This window comes from Acanthopagrus latus, chromosome 17 (genome assembly GCF_904848185.1).
Source record: "Acanthopagrus latus isolate v.2019 chromosome 17, fAcaLat1.1, whole genome shotgun sequence".
Classification (NCBI taxonomy): Eukaryota; Metazoa; Chordata; class Actinopteri; order Spariformes; family Sparidae; genus Acanthopagrus; species Acanthopagrus latus.
The window spans coordinates 3667141-3687499 of NC_051055.1; the positions used below are offsets into that span (position 1 = coordinate 3667141).

At 40.3% G+C, this 20359-nt stretch overlaps 1 protein-coding gene across 3 annotated transcripts in view; it reads left to right on the plus strand.

Annotated features, from left to right (window-relative positions):
- The window catches only part of ascc3 (activating signal cointegrator 1 complex subunit 3), a 142396-nt gene that overhangs the window by 96149 nt on the left and 25888 nt on the right, over positions 1 to 20359 (plus strand). For all 3 annotated transcript variants that reach the window (XM_037073937.1, XM_037073939.1, XM_037073938.1), the window contains exons 16-30: positions 173 to 397; positions 1221 to 1340; positions 1594 to 1758; positions 2471 to 2557; positions 2791 to 2967; positions 6731 to 6956; positions 7592 to 7746; positions 10254 to 10352; positions 10463 to 10631; positions 13173 to 13393; positions 14374 to 14459; positions 15166 to 15332; positions 15945 to 16090; positions 17977 to 18097; positions 18907 to 19049. In XM_037073937.1, the coding sequence (XP_036929832.1) occupies positions 173 to 397; positions 1221 to 1340; positions 1594 to 1758; positions 2471 to 2557; positions 2791 to 2967; positions 6731 to 6956; positions 7592 to 7746; positions 10254 to 10352; positions 10463 to 10631; positions 13173 to 13393; positions 14374 to 14459; positions 15166 to 15332; positions 15945 to 16090; positions 17977 to 18097; positions 18907 to 19049 (2307 nt within the window). The remainder of the gene's footprint in view (positions 1 to 172; positions 398 to 1220; positions 1341 to 1593; positions 1759 to 2470; positions 2558 to 2790; positions 2968 to 6730; positions 6957 to 7591; positions 7747 to 10253; positions 10353 to 10462; positions 10632 to 13172; positions 13394 to 14373; positions 14460 to 15165; positions 15333 to 15944; positions 16091 to 17976; positions 18098 to 18906; positions 19050 to 20359) is intronic.

Here is a 20359-nt window from a genome sequence, read left to right on the forward strand (position 1 = left end):
TATTTCAGTACTAATTTGCAGTATTAAATATCAAGCTCTCCGTCTCTCATTCCCATGTAACAAGTGATTTGTCCATTCTGAGCACATTTCAGATGAGCAGCTCTCCCTTCATGAAGTGATAAGATATCCACAGAAATATTTGTACGCTCTCTGTCTCTTGTGTCCATAACAGGGTACTCAAATCTATGATGCAAAGCGCGGTGCCCTGGTGGATCTGGGCATTCTGGACGTCATGCAAATTTTCGGTCGCGCGGGTCGTCCCCAGTTTGATAAGTACGGGGAGGGCACCATCATCACCACCCATGACAAACTGAGCCATTACCTGACCCTGCTCACTCAGCAGAACCCCATCGAGAGTCAGTTCCAGGACAGCCTGGCCGACAACCTCAACGCTGAGGTCAGTCTCCATAAGCCTTGTGTTTGGACAGGACTAATGTTTCAGTCTCCTTCATTTATCCAAGTCTGGATGCAAAATAGCTTTCTTCAGCCTGAGAGGTTTAAATGTGTTTGTTGGTTGAGACGGAGGTTTCCTGCATCAGGAAGGGACAGAAAATCAGTGACATCTTTGTCTGCATTGTGTTGTTTTTGTATCACTGCTGAGTTAGAAATAGACTTTGAAATATTTCACCAGGTGCTGTTATAATGTGCTCCTTCAACACATTACCATGTGATGCACTCGGTCTAGCTGTATTGAAATCATTATGAGCTGCACTGCACTGAACTGCCATATTTTTATTTCTCACAAGAGCAATTAAAAGTTGATGTTAAAAAAAGAGGCCTTTCTATGGCGATAAAAAAGTAGCAGTGACTTCATGTCTCTTTCATTTTTACTGGTTTCATTTGAGCATTTCAGCGTTTTATCGCCTTTATCCAGCCATATGAGAGGCAAGTTCTCTTTTTAAAGAACACATCATGAAAATCAACCAGCAGGAAAAATCTGTCAGTCCATTCGTGAAAAATCACCAAAAATGATCCTTCTGTGCAGATGAGAACGAGTGTGTCGATGTACATTGCATGTGCATGATCAACTATACAAGCTGGGTTGGAAAGAAAGGCAAATACATCTCTGCCACATCTTCACGTGTCTGTTTCCCATCATCCTGTCAGGCGGTTAATGTTGAGACTGCAGTTTCCAGGAGTGTCCATTAGATGGGGACAGAGACCAGTGATGATCACGACTCTGCATCAAGATGTTTCTCTTTTCTCTCTCCTGGATTCAGATCGCCCTGGGGTCAGTCACTAACGTGGAGGAGGCAGTGAAGTGGCTCAGTTATACCTACCTGTATGTTCGCATGAGGGCCAACCCACTGGCATACGGCATTAACCACAAGGCTTTTCAGGTTGTTGACCCAGAGTGTTTTATTCTACCTGTCTGTGTTTCCAAGATCATTTGGAGGGGACCATCAATCTAAACTTGACTGTGATTTACACTTGTACATCCATGAGGTCATATAGACAAATGTCTGTAGATAAGTCTTTCAGTGAATCATTTTGCATTAATTGATGGAATTTAGAAGAACTAAAACTGAAATGTTTTACAACCCATTAACTTGATTTTAATGAAAAAAAAGTAATAAATTGAGTTTTTCCCAGATGGATCCCTCCTTGGAGCTGTACAGGAAGGAGCTGGTGTTGGAGTCGGGCAGAAAGCTGGACAAGGCCAGGATGATCCGCTTTGAGGAGCGGACTGGCTACTTTGCGTCCACTGACCTGGGCAGAACAGCCAGCCACTTCTACATCAGATACAACACCATAGAGGTAGACTCACTTCTACATCACATACATGTGTACCCACTTTTTAATCTGTAAAAAATGGGGGACAGCACATAGCAAAACAAGCACCCCAATACATTTTTAAAATTAGTTTCATAAGTGATGTTTAGACATTGCTGTGTACGTTGGAACTGGAACTAGACAGCACTGCACAAGCATCGGTACGTTTATTTGTGTGCATACATCTCTTTTTGAGACATTGGTGATGTAACCAATGACTTTCCTTCCCTCTGTTGGAATCTTAATTCCTCACAATATGCAGTGACTTAAAATTGCCACCACATTTTCAGTTTCTGTGACCAAAGGTTGATGCCAGGTTGTCAGCCTGGCAAACTCTTTTCACAGTTTTTCTGAGCGTGATTAAAATACTGCTGTGTTGGACCCAGGGTCCAAACTAAGACATACAGATAATAAAATTGAACAGCAGTAAAGGAACAACAGTGGAACAGTTACTAGAAATGAATTGCATGTTTGAAAGTTAATGGAAAGAGTACAAACAGTACAAACAAATTTGATTTTCCTGTACCCTTAAATCAGAATTCCATGTTAGCTAATGTAACCTTACATATGAAAGAAAGCTTGTGTGTTCACCGCAGGTATCTGAGTCGTCATTTTTTACCATATTCAGTGTACATCCCTGCAGCAGACATAATGACTCTAGTAACCACTTGTATTTCTTTTTTCTCCTTCTGTCAAGACTTTCAATGAAAATTTCAACTCCCAGCGAACAGAAGCCGACATCCTCAGCATTGTGTCTAAAGCTGAAGAGTTTGAACAGCTGAAGGTGAGAGGTCATCATTTATAAACTAAAACAATGGCTGTCAGACCTTCAGTCAAGCACCACACATCTCCACCTACAGTCTGCATTATGTTTTAAAAGCTGGAATTTTAAACCTCTTTTTATGAAGTCTACAGTAATGGTCTATCCACGGTATGTAGTTGAAATATGCTCATCCATTTTATATCCATGATGATATGAAAATGTAAATGTGTAGCGATGGTTGTGTGTGTTGGCAGGTCCGTGACGAGGAGTTGGACGAGCTGGATCAGTTGCTGTCTAACTACTGCGAGCTGCCGGCTGCAGGCGGGGTGGAGAACAGCTACGGCAAGATCAACGTTCTGCTTCAGACGTACATCAGCCGAGGAGAGGTGGACAGCTTCTCCCTCATCTCAGACTTATCCTATGTGGCACAGGTGAGGAACAAGGAACAACACACAAAGACACACACATACACACACACATGCAAACTGTTAGATAAACCAATAATGAACACAACTGTCAAAGGACAATTTTTTTTAGATCTTGCAGTAGACTGCTTTTCAGTCGACTTCTCTCTAGAATTTCAATTATAGTCTAACGACCTGTCAGATGAACCAAACTTTAATACCCAAACTGATTATATCTGACTGAGTGACCTTTCTCTCTGCTTCAATACGCAGCTGAACACACTCAAAAGCAAGTTGACACACATACACTCACACACATACCGAAGCACACACACCCTTGATTACGTAATTTTAGTTATTTAATGTTTTAGCCATTCTCTGTTGCCTGATTAATGTTTGCATTTCGACTACACTGGTTCTTGGTGTTTTGGAATACATGATTTTTGTGTTTGCTTACAAAGCATGTTGAGATGAGATTCCTTATTCCATTATATAAGGCTTAATGGGTTCAGGTCACCAACACAATTTTCTTTTGTTTTTGTGTTTGTTGTTTTTTGTGCAATAATATGAATAAGAATACATTACATTTTTGGTATAATTTTATAATTTCCATCAAATTAAGTTACTGCAGTGACTGGAAATGAAGTTACCAGTTGGTGTGTTTGATGTTGTTTTTTGACAGAGATTCAGAGACTTACTTTAGACTTTGCCGTGAAACTAATGAATACGTCTTTTGTAGATTAATATGACGGTCAAGTAATTGTTTAATTTGTTTATTTTATTTCCTTTATTTCTTTTCAGAAAATAGTGGTAAAGGTTTTCACTTTACTATCATAGAAGACACAAAAAACACTCCTCCTATTCATTATTGAATTCAAATTAACCTCCAACAGCTGATGATTTGAAGATGAACCTATTTCAGGTTCACTTGTTCACCTTACCTTTTTGAGACAGTGTGTAAAGTATTGGGTTGTGTACAGTAATTCGGCAAGCAAGCAACACAACTTCAACTGCAACAACAGTCCTGTTACAGTAAAATGATATTTTTTTTGTAATAGTGTGGAAATGAATTTATTTATATGTACACAGTACCAGAGTTTGATGCCTCTCCATACTTTCTTTCTCTCCCTGCTCACCTTATCCATCTTTACGAAATCTCCCACAGTAACTGACTCCATGTGGCTGAATACTTGGAATAGTTCAGGCAGATTTGCTCCTTACACTAATAGGAGTGATGTGTCTGCTGGATAGTCTGCAATGGCAGCTATACATAGTGGAACAATGAGAATTTAAAGCTGGGCAACAGATGAACTTTTTACACTGGTTGCACTGTGCCTGGCTTTTTCATTAAGATGCAGCCATAATACATTTTAACTTCACTTCTCATTGCATTGTTTAAATTCCTGTATGACGGTTTCTTCATTTGACTCACGGCCAACACACAACAATAAATGAATCGACTGTTTATTGAGGATTTGGACCAGGGACAGCTGGAACGGTTATCAGTCTGTAGCTTACCAACAGCTTCTTGTTTAAAGGCAGTGCATAACTGTATGTAAAACATGACAAAGCATCTGCAACATTCACTTAATAGTATATTTTATAGGGACAATATTCAAACTATTTAGGAACATATTGGAACACTCCCTCTCTGTCACAGACAGATTGTGTGAGCAGCACGACCATATTCTTGGTCCATCTTTCTTATCTGGATGTGGCATTTGGAAGATTTTAGGTCTTTCATGGCTTCATATTTCTAGGTTGTTACTCCCAAAATTGAAACTGTTAGTTCTCTTATTGGCATCTGAAGTGTGTTGACAGCATACCGAACAGAACACTGTCTGGCTTGTCTCATCATAAACTAACCAATAACATGACTCCCCATTGTTGGTTTTTCTTCTCTTGTCATTAGAAAATAAAAACATTTTATGATCTCCATGTCTTTGGCCTGTGGCGTCTCCTGGAGGTTTTCTCTGCAGACCTCTTAATTCCTTCCATGTGACGGCTCATGCGTTTTTGTGTTTCTGTGTCCAAGTAAAAGGAGTGGACTCGCAATCCAGTTTGTGTTGTGGTCTTTGTCTACCTGCCACCATGGCTGTCAGATCCGACCACGAAACAAAACTCAAAATACTTTTTTTTTTGTTTATTTTATATTGAAAAAAATAACTATATATCTGTAAAATAAAACAACATTAAGCCAAAATAATAACAATTTAAAACACATTAGAGTTAGAAGCAGTAGTATGCAGCTGACTGACAGTGTGTAATACTATCAAAAAAAAAATACAAATTAATAAGTGCATTTATGAGTCTATACACAGACTAAACTGGACCTTCCCTTTGACTTCAGCTAGCAGGTGCGTGTGTGTGTTGAAATGTCTCTAGCAGAGGGTTTTTTTGTAAAAATAAAAGAAACATGTGTATATCAGCCAATACTTTGATATTGTGAAAATACAAACATATCCACGCAAGCGTTATTTTTTTTGGTATTCTGCGTACTCACTGCTGGTTGCAATAGCCTCTTGATCCTCTCCTTCAGTATGGAGACTGCATGGAAACAATCATTCATTTTTCTAAAGCAACGCTGTTTATTTAGAATTGGAGCACTTTGGTATGTTGTAAAGGACATTAACAATGCGTACCCATTGACAAGCAGCAGGGAAGCACATCATTGTGTGCCAAGTTACTTGCTTAAGTACTTTATGTGTACCTGGAGGGATAAGAAAGTTTACCCTCTCAGATCATGGTTGAATCATATCACACCATCACAAGGAATATTTTCCTCCCAACATTCTGATGTTGCACAATAAAAAACGTACAACATAACCATACATAGTCACACTTGAGCAGGTTTCTATATTGTTGTTGTTGAGATCACTGAAGGAAAAAGACAAGATCTACTTGTCTCGTTGCAGATTATTTTTCCATTGTTGTCCGTTGAGTCTGCTGATGACTCTACTCCTCAAGCTCTTAATTAATGCTGTTTTTTAAAGCCCAAATCCATTATTATTGTGTGGGCATTAAAAAAACTATGCATTGTCTGATGTCTTGATCGCATGTTATAAACTTAAGACAACATAAATCTGTTTGAATCTGTTTTAGAATATCATGAATTTGGTTACTAAGCGATTGTGAACAAGATATATACTGAGCAGAACATTTTACAGTCTGCTTGTCCATCCCCTCTGGTGGATGAACTACTTGACAGATACACTGTTTAACCTGGCATTTCTCCTCCTATGGAAGAGCAGGACAGGAGGTTGTCTGGTTTAACATTGAAAAAAACTGAGCAAAAAACATGTTTCTTATTTACTTATTTATTTATTAATTATAGAAAATGGCAAGGTTTTACTATAAAGATTAACAGAATCTTTTTTGGTGCATCTGTTCTCTCAGACTTCAGGCCTTCCTGTGTCCTGTGCATTCAGACCTCACAGACAATCAGATCATAAAAGCACCTGACCAAATCAATCAGGCCGAACATATTTGAGCAGTGTATCAGCGATCAACATCTGACCTTTCCTCCAGAACTGACATGAGCAATCCATCAGCACATAGCAGACCTCCTCCTCATCACACATGATTAATCACCATTAAACAGCATGATGTACCATACAGCTGCTGCCAGTGACCTCTGCTTCTGTGTTTTACTTCTTTTATTTCAGCTGTAAGTTTAGGTTTAAATCTATCACTATTTTGGAAATTGGGAGATAAATGGTCTACTAATACACTATATCTATACAGTATGTATACTTGTGTGATTTACTTTTGCTTTTGTCACTTTTCACAGAATGCTGCTCGAATTGTCAGGGCTTTGTTTGAGATTGCCCTGAGGAAGCGGTGGCCAGCCATGACCTACCGACTGCTCACCCTCTGTAAGGTGATTGACAAGCGGCTGTGGGGCTTTGCCCACCCCCTGCGCCAGTTCCCTAACCTGAGCCACATTGTACTAAACCGCTTGGAGGAGAAGAAGCTAACTGTGGACAAACTGAAGGAAATGAGGAAGGATGAGATCGGTAAAAAACAACTCAGTTCTTGATAACTGGTGTATATGTTTAAAAATACTGAAATGATCTTGAACCACACCATTATACCTGCATACTTTTTTTCTCTCTAGATGCGGTTTATGCAAACTCAGCACTTCATCCATGTTTAGATGTTGGCTTGATGATGTACATTTCCACAGTATTGTTACATTGCAGTCATCAGGTCAACAGTAACCAAACATTTCTAGATCAGGTGTTTCGCATTAAAAGCCTTTGAGTCAGAAAGTATAATCCCTGTCTGTCCTGGTTAAAGATATGAAGTTGAATTTAAAACATTGGAAAATGCACCAACATTGTCAACAGCATGTGTAGGGAGTCATAGTCTGGTCAGAGATGCTGTAAATCACCTCCATACAATGCCCCCTTTCTTTAAACTGACCCCTGTCTTTGAGGCTGTGTTCAGCCCCAAAGAAGAGAAACTCAGGGCAGCAGAGTTGTAAGCAGAACACAATGTCGTCGTTGTAGTGATGGAATGTTGAAAAGTATTATGTTGAATTTTCGTCAGCCCAGCCATTATTGGATGGTATCTGTGAATTTACTGTAATCTGTAAGCACTATATGACGGAACACAAAACACATGTTAATGGCAGATGTGTTGTTTCCAGGTCACATGCTGCACCATGTCAATGTTGGGTTATCAGTCAAACAGTGTGTTCACCAGATCCCTTCCATCACAATGGAGGCCAGCATCCAGCCAATCACGCGCACTGTCCTCCGCGTTCGTCTCATCATCACGCCTGATTTTCGCTGGAATGACCAGGTAAACATGACATGCTGCAACACTTGACTATACTGCTGTTATCTCATTCTCCTTATACACCACTCACAAAAATCAAGGGAACCTTTAATTGTCACCAAGTCAGTTAAACTTCAGGGATATCAATCAGTCAATTTAGGAAGCATAAGTGATTCGAATCAATTTCAGGTGCAATGGAGAGGCAAACGCAAGACAACCTCCAAAAAGGGAATGGTTTTGCAAGTGGTGGCCAGAGACGATTACTCTCCTCTTATCCTTCCTGACTGACTCTTCGCTATTTTTGTGTTCTGCTAGCGTCATTGTCAGTAATGGTAGCCTGAGGTGAGATAACATTTGCAAGAGAACAACATTGGCTCCCCGTTCTCTTCACAGTTGAGAGCAAGGTCACACTGAGCACATGTGACAGCCTTGAAAGAGCCAAGTACCGTACCAGACTGTCCAGGAGCTCACTGATGCCCTGTCCCACGTCTTGGAGGGGATCTCAGTGGGCATCAGCAGCGTGCTCAGACATCACAGGAGTCTATACAGGCACTTGGGGCCCATACACACTACTGAGTCACATTATGAGCTGCTGTGATAGAATTCACAAAGTTGGTTCGACCTGTGGTTTAATTTGTTTGTTTGATTTTAGGTTTGATTTTGAATCCAGCCCTCAATGGGTTGATGATTTCCATTGACCAAGGTTACGTCATTTTGTTCTTGATGAATTATACAGTGGTATGAAAAAGTTTGGGCACCCCTGACAATTTCTATTTTTTTCATTTATGAATCATTTAAGTGGATAATTTTGGTAGCTTTATTGGCATGACAAAAACAAGTAATTCTGTCCCCATCTCCACACCCACATGACTCACATTGTCTTCAAAAAGTGTGAAAATGTTTTAGAAAAAAAACTAAATTCAAAAGTAAAAGCAAACAAAATCACAAGAAACACAAAATATTGCTCTTCAAACATGATTGTCTATTAATGTCTTAATGTTACATGAGATTTAAAAGAGAAGATGGCGCTGAACAAATATTGAACAGTGACTTAAAGGAATAAAGAAAGGCAGTTGTTGGAATCCTGGATTCACAGCAGCTACAATCTTTGACTTCATATTTTCTGGCGAAACTAGATTACTGCCAACGTTCTGCAACAATTGCACACATATCATGAACACAAATTCTGGTTTCTGTAATAAGGGTGGCAGATTCTAGAAACCTGATTTCCTTTGGGATAGATCTTTCCTGGAGAAAGCTGATTCCTAGGTCATGTATACAGGTAATTAGGTTTTTAATAAGCTTTAAACAGCTAACTGTGTGGTCCACCCCGAGCATGACCTGATAACTCAAAATAAACTGTTGACATGACTTCTTCTGGATATTAATAAGCTGTATTGTTCCAAAGGCCACTCTGGGTCACCGCAAACTAAATGTTAAAATCCTTCAACAACTTCTCAAATCACTCAAGCAGCAAAACTAACTACATAAAACACAACAGAGCCTCATTCACTCCCCACGTACACACCACAGCTACTTCCTGACACCACCAGTGTAGTCACATTTTCACAGTGGCGGAAAGAAGAGCTGCTCCTCCTACCTTGTTGTTCTTACAGCCATGGAATCTCCATCTGTCCTTGAGAGCCAGAATGCCTTCAGGCCTCGCCAGCATGTCCCAGCTCAGTGGGCAGTCTGGCCAGAGGGGATCATGGGAAGCTTAGTCCACAGTTTGTCATGGAATCTGAGTGGAATAGGAAGCTCATTGTAGCAGAGCTGAATATGAAGATGAATGTTTATGTCCGATTAGCGATGCATGCTCCAATCATGGGAGAGTGGTAATGGAAGACTGACTGGCTTAGCCCTGATCCGGCTGCAGAGCCAGGACACATGTACCGACACATGAGCCACCACCCTGATGGCACCCAGGAAACACACCCCACTGACATATTATGATACATACTGCCATAACCCTGCAAGTATTGTTCCTTATTCTGGAATTAAACTTGCTGCTGTTTTAAGGGCTGATACTTTGTTTAATGTTTTGAAAATACATTAGTTTGCTGGAGTTGACATTTTAAAATTTGACCTTAATTGTAACCTAAATTCCAAACATTTATTGTATTACCTCTCTATGTTAGTTTGAGATTAATGCAAACCAAATTAGTTTGACACAAATCTGACATGTAAGGGTGTCTCCTAAGTCTGTCGGTTTGTCTGTCTGTGGACAGGGTACGTCTGCAGTAGTGTCACAATCATGCAAGATTCAGTCATAAAACTTTACAGGTGTGCAGTTGAGATCAAAATTAAGGCCAAATTCCAAGATGGATGTGGTCTCATGAAATAATGTAGTAATCAGTACCAACAGCTGCTGTTGCGATTCCATAGCAGGATGGTATCTAGTTGTATCATATTTTTTTGTTCATTTTGTTTGCTTACTTTTCTCCTGAAGATGTTACCTCTCACCATTAATTGAAGGCCAATGCAACTACAGAGAAATTCTGATTGAAATGTTGTTTTCCTTAACAATTCAGGTCCATGGGTCAGTGGGTGAGCCATGGTGGTTATGGGTGGAGGATCCCATCAATGACCACATCTATCACTCTGAGTACCTACTCCTACAGAAGAAACAGGTTTGTTTTTTTTAACATTGACTTAGTTAACATGTCTACAGTGTTCCTCAGAGAGCATATGATGATTGATGCATGTTCTTGTTTCCTTACTTTGTGTGTTCTCCCTCCAGGTGGTTACAGGAGAGCCTCAGCACATTGTGTTCACTATCCCCATCTTTGAGCCCTTGCCCTCCCAGTACTACATCAAGGCAGTGTCTGATCGCTGGCTCGGGGCGGAGGCCGTCTGCATTATTAACTTCCAGAACCTCATTCTGCCCGAGAGACACCCCCCACATACTGGTACACACACTTATACTCAAAGGCTCAGTTCCATTTCCCTGTTTTTACTCCTACCCCTTGTTATTGAGTGAAATCAGTTTTATTGATATTGCGCCAATTCGCAACAAAAGTTATCTCATGACCTGTTTTATCAGAGCAAGTGTAGACCATACTTTTTTCATTTACAGAGACCCAGCATTTCTCATGAGTAAGCATTTTGCAACAGTGGAAAGAAAAAAATGACATTCATCAGGCAGAAACCTTGTGGGCCATTATTGTTGCAACCAAGGCTTGCTTTTTCTCCGCCGTTGTTTGTTCACACTGAACCAAAAGAGGTGTGATGGTGCACATCGCGACATTGACACTCGTGTTTTTTTTTCCCAACCTGTTTCCCCTGGTGTCCACCTGTTCATCCAGACATGTATCCACAACTGTGAATGATCATATGGATGCAGTTATAACGTGTTGTGATTGAGATAGAAACCCGCCATGCATTCTGGAAAGTCACAAAGTTACATTTTTCGCTCTAAATTACATAATTACATAATCACATCAGTAAACATCAGACCCTGAAAAGCTCTCACTCATGGGGAGGGAGGCTGTTTTCTGGGGTAAAGTTCACTGAGGTCTCGGTCAGGAGGGCTGACGGTCGCAGGTTTTTTTCAATAACAAGTTCCTAGAGACAGTAACTACAACAACACAGCAGTGGACAAAGACATGATGAGTTTTTCTCTAGATCTCATCACATAGTCACCGCCATTCAACTGTGGGAGCCGCCTGGCTCTGCTGTTGTGTCAAAGAGTCTGTCGGACAGACAGGATGACAGACACTTTTCCCTGTATAACTGCTGTATTTTTTTTTTTCTATTGTTTGGTCCTGCAACATGACTGTGACTGTGAACGGCATCAGACCAACAGATATTTACCACAACAGCAACGGCAAAATTAATAATAACAACTACAAGTGAAATATGTCTAATAATACTAATATAGCAGCTTTAAATTTCTATAGCTGCTATTGAAATCTTCCCCTATGAAATGGGCCAACCCAACTCAAAAGCATAGACGCGTACAAGTCATTCACAACTTTCAACACTATCGATCATGTTTAAGGACGTGATCGATATTAAATCAATAACATTCATTACCGGCCACTAGCAGTGCTCCTACCCTGCCAGTCTGCACTGATATTGGAGGAGCGATACCAAGTGCAGCTTACTCAACATTAGCTAAAAAGTTAGTTAGCATCAGCAGCCCAGTGGTCATTGTTTTATGCTTGTGATAAAGTAAAAAACCAAAATACTTTGAAATGACAGTTGTAATAACCCTCAGTTTCATGTGAGCCTCTGAAAAACCTCCTATAGAGTGGTGTATTTTTATAGGCTAACCCTGAAGTTAGCATCACCCCAGTTTTCTCCACAAAAAGCCTATGTGGAATTGGATTTTAGAATATAACTTATTATAAGTTCTGTTGCAAACACAAGTTCATTATACTAACACATTTTGTTCCCCAATATCTTCCCAGATGAACACCACTTCTGGTATTCTTCAAAGTTCAAATTAAGTCATTACAAGTAAAAAGCTAATGTTAGGCTCATGAAGGTGTAACACTTGTAGTGCTACATTGCATTGTTATCCTGCAGTTGCATCGTCAGCACCGATAGATGTGGGACACAAGAGACAAGTATAAATCAGCCTTAGATATGGACAAAACAGCACAGTTATCCAGTAGGATTTCCATAGACTGATAGATCAAGTATTTCTGACATAGTGAAGGTAACTAAGATTTTACTCAAATCCAATTCTGGCATAAGTGACAGGCTACTTCACTCAGAAACACCAGCTATAACTTGGAGTCGGCTTAAAACAGCAGCTCACCACCACAGAATCTGAGCCATTTGGAATCTGCACAAAAGCTGCATGGAGACATCAAACCCTTAACTTGATTGTATTTTTTCTTAACTAGACCTGTCTTCAGTTTCACTTTCATCAAAAATGTTTTTTTTTTATTTATTTATTTATTTTTTATTGAGTTTGAAGAAGCTGAGGGGGTTGAATCATTTCTATTGTTCTGGCCTTTTATGTATCATTTTGCTTGCTCTTTCTTTTCTTAGATGTGAACTGGCTGACACTTGAACAACTGTGTTTCATTCTCATGCCCACATAATCATTACAGTTTAATTGCACAATGTGAAAGTGATAAGTGAATAATTACTTTGACTACAGTCACTAATTACTTTAAGCTGCATTGCTACATTAAATATGTCTCCTACACATGGGGTACAACACCGCGCCTCTGAAACAAATTTTGCGACTTAGGTTTCAGCCAAAACTACACAGCATCCCTCATTTCATCAGCCTCACCATTTAAATGAAAATAACTCTTTGATTTTTCCATGACTGTAAAAAAAAAAAAGGTTTTAATCTGCAGGTGTGGACCTTCAGTGAATGTTCTTCTCATATACTGTGTTTTTGTTTTGATATACCCTACATTTAGCTGCTGTGAAGGAAGTCATATTGAAGGATCCAGTTTTATCTTCTTCCATTATTCTTTCCCCCTCAGAACTGTTGGACCTGCAGCCGTTGCCAGTGACAGCTCTGGGTAACCGGGAGTATGAGAGCCTGTACAAGTTCACTCACTTCAACCCAATCCAGACACAGATCTTCCACACGCTGTATCACACTGACACCAACGTCCTGCTGGGGGCTCCAACAGGCTCTGGTAAAACCATTGCAGCAGAGATGGCCATGTTCCGGGTCTTCAACAAGTACCCAACCTCCAAGGTTTGTCTAGCTAGCTCCATCTGCATTACTATTGAATTCAAGAGATTTGTTTCTTTAGTTGCCGCAGTCTTTAGAAAGCAAGAAACCAAGACCTGTAGCAAGCGAGGCTGGAGTGTGTTTAACCCAGCAGAAAGACATTATCAGTAAACTGTAAATGTGCAGAAAAAGTTCCATTTAGTCAAATTTCACCCAGCAACCACTTCAGAACAGGGTGTGCCTATGGGAGAACCATAGATAATTACATGATTGGATTAGCGTTGTTGTTCCTAGAACATCATGATTAATGTTGGTTCAGTACCATCATTGAAACCGACCAGTCACGTTTTTGTAATGCCATAGCATTGGCACCAGGGTAAAAAGACCAGCAAAATACCCAGATGGGAGAAGTTATCCTTTTAAACATGTTGTGATTTTTCAACTCAAACCGTATCCTCTTAAATCTAACAAACGGTGACAGAAAACTCAAAGAAACTGGTATAACAATATAGTATAAAGGACATATGAAAGCCGGTTTTCATAGGCCTACTAATGGTCTAAAGCAGGGAGAGCTTTGACACTGAGCCCTGTGGGGGGGTTGATTGATGAATTTTTCTGTCAGTTAGGATAAATCAACACATTTCGTGATTTTTGAAAAAATGGATACAGAAGTATAAAATTAAAAATGAAAGCTTCACCATTGAGATACTAACCTGGTATGTGTCAGAGAACAATGTGAACATCTCTTCACTTTATTCTAACCATATACTTCATTGTCTGTATTATTTAGAAAAAATGCTTAGAAACACAGTCAGCAGTTATATAATACTGTTACCCAAGTGTTGATGATCAGTTTAGTGGTTGTCACTCCAAGCTGAGGTAAGAGCAAATGACTTAAACATGGGAGGCTGTGGTGAGATAGCTCGAATTTACATCCAGCCTATGGCTAGAAACCCTACACAGTTTCTCGTGATTGAATGTGTTATCTGTTGCTGTGAGTTCAGGTGGTGTATATCGCGCCTTTGAAAGCTCTGGTCAGAGAGAGGATTGAGGACTGGAAGATCAGGATTGAGGAGAAACTGGGGAAGAAGTAAGTGACAATTGAGACACCACCCTCAGTGGATGACACCATGCATGATTTAGACCTTGTGAATAAAACATCTAGCTAAGATTATCAAAACACTGACCATTAGGTAATAAGATGCTATAAATAATACTATTATGATCTAAAACAGGCATTGCTGTGATTCTGTTACCTAACCGTTCAATGAATTGTTTCCAGAGTATGAGAGCATGAAACAGTAGATGTTCTGTTGTTTCAGCACCACTGTTACAGAAGACACATGCATCGCCTTCGAAGCCAAATGATAAACTTAAAAATGTACTGGAATCAAAATCATGTATTGCTTTGTAGTGAATTTCTTTTGTTTTGGATGGAACTGAGTAATGAAGAACTTAATTCTCAATTTGCATACTGTTCACGGTTCACCGCAGGTATTTGAAATGTTGATTCTGCTAGACTGATCAGCTATAAATCATTTGTTAGAGTAGATCTTCTGAATTAGTTCAAAAAGTCTTTATCAAGTCTTTTTTATAGAAATTGTGAGGAGATGAGCAGGAGACTGGGAGTACAATGAGAGATTTTTTGCGAAGCTAAGGAACGTACTGGGTATGGCATTGATGAGAAATGTAAGTTCAGTGAGGTTGCAGTCAAAGCCATAGTACACAGAATAGTGTGATCCATCCAGTTTCCATGAAAAGAGAAACTTTTTTCCCTTGTTCTTGTCTGTGTGCAGAGTGGTGGAACTGACAGGCGACGTCACCCCAGACATGAGAGCAATAGCGCAGGCTGACCTCATTGTCACCACCCCCGAGAAATGGGATGGAGTGAGCAGAAGCTGGCAGAACCGAAGTTATGTTCAGAAAGTAGCCATCCTCATCATTGATGAGATCCACCTGCTGGGTAAGAGTCCAGAGCAAATCTATGTGGTGACCAGGTGTCCCTTTGTCTTTATACCTCGCCCTGACTCCTTCATGCTACACACATTACAGAACATACATACAGTTATTTATATAAAAATATACATAAACATATAGAGCACCTTTGAATCTGCATCAGGGTGAATGTAAGCAGCAGCAATAAGATGGGGATGATAATGTGGTCCGGCATCTTTATATCAAAAATTCAACATCTTGGAAACACTGCCATCAACGTTGACTGTGTGTGAGTCCACCTCTCCTCGTCCTCTCCTCATCACCTGGACAAGCTACCAGCAGCTGCATCTCCATGTTTCTTCATGCATACTCAAAACTGGGAAGGCTGCCATCATGAGAATGTTTTTTGTTTTATGTTGATCAAACTGTGCTAAAAGTAAATGTTAATCTGTCACCATCCAGCATGATTTAGGCGGAATATGATTGAAAGTAGTAGCTGAAATAACTAGCATTTAACACACACAGTGCTATTTCCATAAGCACATTTTCCATTAGAAACCCCATACCAGTGTGAGGACACTGAAACATACGTTTTGCTACATAAACATTCTGATTAACTGATGTTATTGTGTCTGACCAGGTGAGGACAGGGGTCCAGTGTTGGAGGTCATTGTGTCCAGGACAAACTTCATCTCCTCCCACACCTCGAGGAGTGTCAGAGTGGTCGGTCTGTCCACAGCTCTGGCCAATGCTCGAGACCTCGCTGACTGGCTGGGGATCGGACAGGTCAGATATCCATCATGGCACTAAATCATACAACAGCATCTGTCTTTTACTGTAAATACCAGAACATGGATTAAAATATGCCCTATCAGTGTTATTCCTCTGACCCCTTGAATGCTGCTGCAGTGAAGCTGGCCAGAAACTGGTCCAAGTTTTTTTTACGCTTCGGTGGTTGCCTGCCTCTTCATAGCAGATTGAATGTATATAATAATTGTAATTAAGTTAAACGGATACTTTTAGCCTGGAGTTAATGACGTAGTTTATCTCTGTAATTGTCGTCCGTCTGTGCCTGGATGCAGTGCTTGTTGTACTCATCAGGCACGACTACAGTGATGCAGATGGATGAGCTGGCCTGTAAGCTGTAAGCAGTGGGGAACATCACAATGATGCAAAGAAGAATCACTGAAATTATTTGACTGAATACCAAAAGTTTGCACGTCTACATAAAGTGGCGTTACATCTTGTTTTCGTGTTGTCGTCCATGTTAACAGGTTAGAGCGTTTGCACTGGCTGCGTGTGCTCCATCGAGGGTTTTGGAGTCTCGCACTCTGTTTTCTGATGATATTTATGAAGAATTATTAAGACAAACTCCATGTAAACAGATAGGGCAGACAGGAACCGTGCAGCAGCAGCAACGCTACCTGGGTGGACACACAACTTATCACAGCCGTCATGCACTACACAAGCATCCAGTGTGGCAAGCTCATCATGTGAGCTGCAATTCATGCAAGAGTGCCAATGTTAAAACATGCATTAAAGCAGATGGGGTCCAGATTTAGCACCACTAAATATGATCACCTGGCAGGTTGATGAAATAGGCCTGCTTCACTACAAACTGTCATCACTTCAACACAGAGTTTGATCGAGCGAGGTAGAGAACATATCTGTGGCAAGTGTTTCCACTGGTAACATTTATCTGATGTAAGTAGCTTCTCAGACAACTCTGCTGTGAAGAATCCAAGAAGCTGCAGTAGTAACAATGCATGAACAAACACTTGTTTTTATTTCTTTTTCTCTTTTCTTTTAAATCTGGTTTTGAGAATTGTAAAACAAGATGATTTGCAAAACAGAGCTATGTTGGTTTTTTTGTGGTTGTATTTTTCACTGGAATGGTTTTCTTATTCCTGAAGAAAAATTTGAGTGACACAGATCAAATATAGGTTCAGGGCTAGAAAAACCGCTTTTGGGTTATTTTGACCTACATATTTTCCTAAGAGAGATTATTTTCATTTCCTTGAAAGTATTTTATTTATTTTTTTATGTGAAACGGTTGTTTTTCATTGCATATGTATTTTCAAATATTATATCTTTTATAATATTTTTGAAAATATTTTTTTTATAATTACTGTAAACATGAAAATGTCCATTTCTAGTAATGTCAAACTCACACAGCGACTGTTGTAGCTTGGCTTTTGCTCTGCTGCCGGAGCTGTAGATAGACACTGTTAGCAAACCAGATTGGCTGTCTGCCATCCATAAATCCAACTGGCTGGCTGCTGTCGGGAATGAGCTGCTAGATTTGTAGCTGTCCAATCCATTATCCAGGCTTTTAAGATGCCTGTAGACATGCAGCCACCCTTACAGCCATACACACCAAATAATGCTCCACACTTTTCACAACATCCTATAACACACTTTGAGTTCAGTCCTGTTCACACACTGCACTATATCACCTTATCACACAATAAACACAGCAGACACATCAAAGGTTCAACAGAACGGAGCCGAGTCCAGCAGTGACCTGCTGCTCTGTGCCTCAGTGACAGGGACAGACAGTTTACATTACAGCCAGATGGGCCTTCATGATGCCAGCTGCTCACATTAAATCTCTTCTCTCTTTTCTTTCTCCCCCTCCCCTCCCCTCCTCTCGCCTCCTCTCTTTGTAACAGGTGGGTTTGTTTAACTTCCGTCCGTCTGTTCGCCCAGTCCCGCTGGAAGTTCACATCCATGGTTTCCCGGGTCAACACTACTGCCCCCGCATGGCCAGCATGAACAAGCCTACCTTCCAAGGTACAGATCCACTTGTACTTGAATTACCTGAAAGCACATTTATACAGATGTGGTACTGAGACATAATTACTGTTCACGTCTTCAGCTTCTAATTGAATATGCAATCGGAGCAGCATGAGGTATTTCTCACTGGGACAATTAAGCTCTGATGACTCAAGGTGTATACAGACTTTTCTACACCCTTTTTCAGTTTTACTTACATGACAATATTTTCTTAGTTCACTTAAGAACACTGTAAATTTCATACAAAAGACAGTCTGACTTTTACATACATATTATATATATGTATACAGACATAATATGTGTGTATAAGTCTGTCATAAATATCTCAATGAACCACACTGTTCCTTAATTACCATGAATACACACACTGTAATTAATTTGACTCATCATTCCTTCACTATATACACACCTAGCTGCCAGAAATTGTTACTATACACTTAATATGTATTAATCCACTGCTGAAAAAAGGTCCCCAGCAAATGCACTCTTTCTTCTTGTTTGCGTGCGTGTGTTAAAAAATAAAGTGATCAGTTGTTTTTGAAATTAAGTGAACCGTTTTAAAAAAAAATGTATCTGATACTGTATATAAGGGGTGAGGTGAGGTGTTTTTAAAGAATGATGTCATCAGTAGGCATTAGTGGGCTTGGGGCTTAGTGTCAAACTTGAGACTTGAAACCACCACCCATATCCTTTAAATGTCTCCATATGTGAGGCAGCCACAGGAAAAGGCTAAATGGAACAATGGCTTTATAGCATCCAAAAAAACCTGTATGTGGAGCTTGTAAATGTATGTTGTGAATTTCCAGCAATACGCAGCCACTCGCCGGCCAAGCCAGTGCTGATCTTTGTGTCATCACGACGGCAAACTCGACTGACTGCCCTGGACCTCATCGCCTTCCTTGCCACAGAGGACAACCCCAAACAGTGGCTGCACCAGGATGAGAGAGAGGTACAGTAACACTATGTGCACCGGGGAGGCGCAGTGAAAACAGCATACTAGCAGTGCAGCAACAGCTGCTGTGCTTCAGGTGTTTCTACACAGGATGTCGTCTGGTGCAGCGTTGAGTGTAGGTCACCCAGGTTTCAGCAGTGTTCACAGCTGAACACACTGTGCTTTAAGTACAGATACAACAAAACAGAAAAAGGTGTCCACACAAAAAAAGTGATCTGTCCCACAGCACTTGTAAACTGCTGGTCGACTGAATTAGAGGCTTCTGTTTTACATCCCAGCTACCACAGCTACAGCCTGCATTCTCTCACTGCACAATCAAAATGTTGCTTCTGTACAGATATTATCTTATGTGATGAGCAACATCACATTCACTGATCTTGCTATAGTGTGATAACAGAGAGCTGACACAGTTGGTGCAAATATTAGCACATGTCTGTCGTTCCCCTGTACATCTTTTCTCCTGCTCCTCCTCCTCCTTTGGCTGAATTGTGCTGATGCTCAGTTTCTCTATGTAAGTGCTGGTTTAAGTGTAATTACAGATGGAATTCAAACCATCTTATGGTGGAAAAGTCTGTGTCATCCTCCATTATATTGTCTGTGCATACCTTGGGATCAGTTCAAGATGGGAGCAAATGACTCCTCTGGGTTCACATGTGAAAGGGTTGCTAATAGTATTTCAACACTATCAGCTGGGAACTATCAGCTGGTTTTACTATCACATGGTTTCATCACATTGTGTTATACGGGTTAAAGATTGAACAGGATCTGTGATGTCATCTCTGTCAGACAGATCAGGTCATCACTGATTGAGCACCATTTTAACCACCGTATCATCGCAGGATTCGTACAGGTGGTGGAAATGTGGTGATTTCAAGGTTTTTGAAAACGCTTGGATTTTGGATAAAGTGCTTGAACCTGCTTGAAATTCTAGTTGCATTACTTTGATAATAAATCGCAGGCTGACTGAATAGTGGCATTTTAGATAAAGAAATGAAACTTTTGATATGACTTGACAACAGAGCATCATTTCTAGTCTGCCGACAGTGACAAAAAACACATTCTGACAATCATTTCAGTCGTCACTTTCTCTGTTTACAATAAGTATACCTGTGGTGGCATTTTTAATTCCGCCCTGATTTTTCAAAGTTTTGAAATGATACACGTGGCACTGTTACACGCTGCTGAATTTGCTTCCCTGAACCCTGCAGATACCTTGTCTCAATGCAAATATGTGCAGTCTTAGAACATAGGCCTAGTTTCTATATGTGCGCACACAGCGTCCCCAGCCTCTGTGTGTGTTCCGCTGA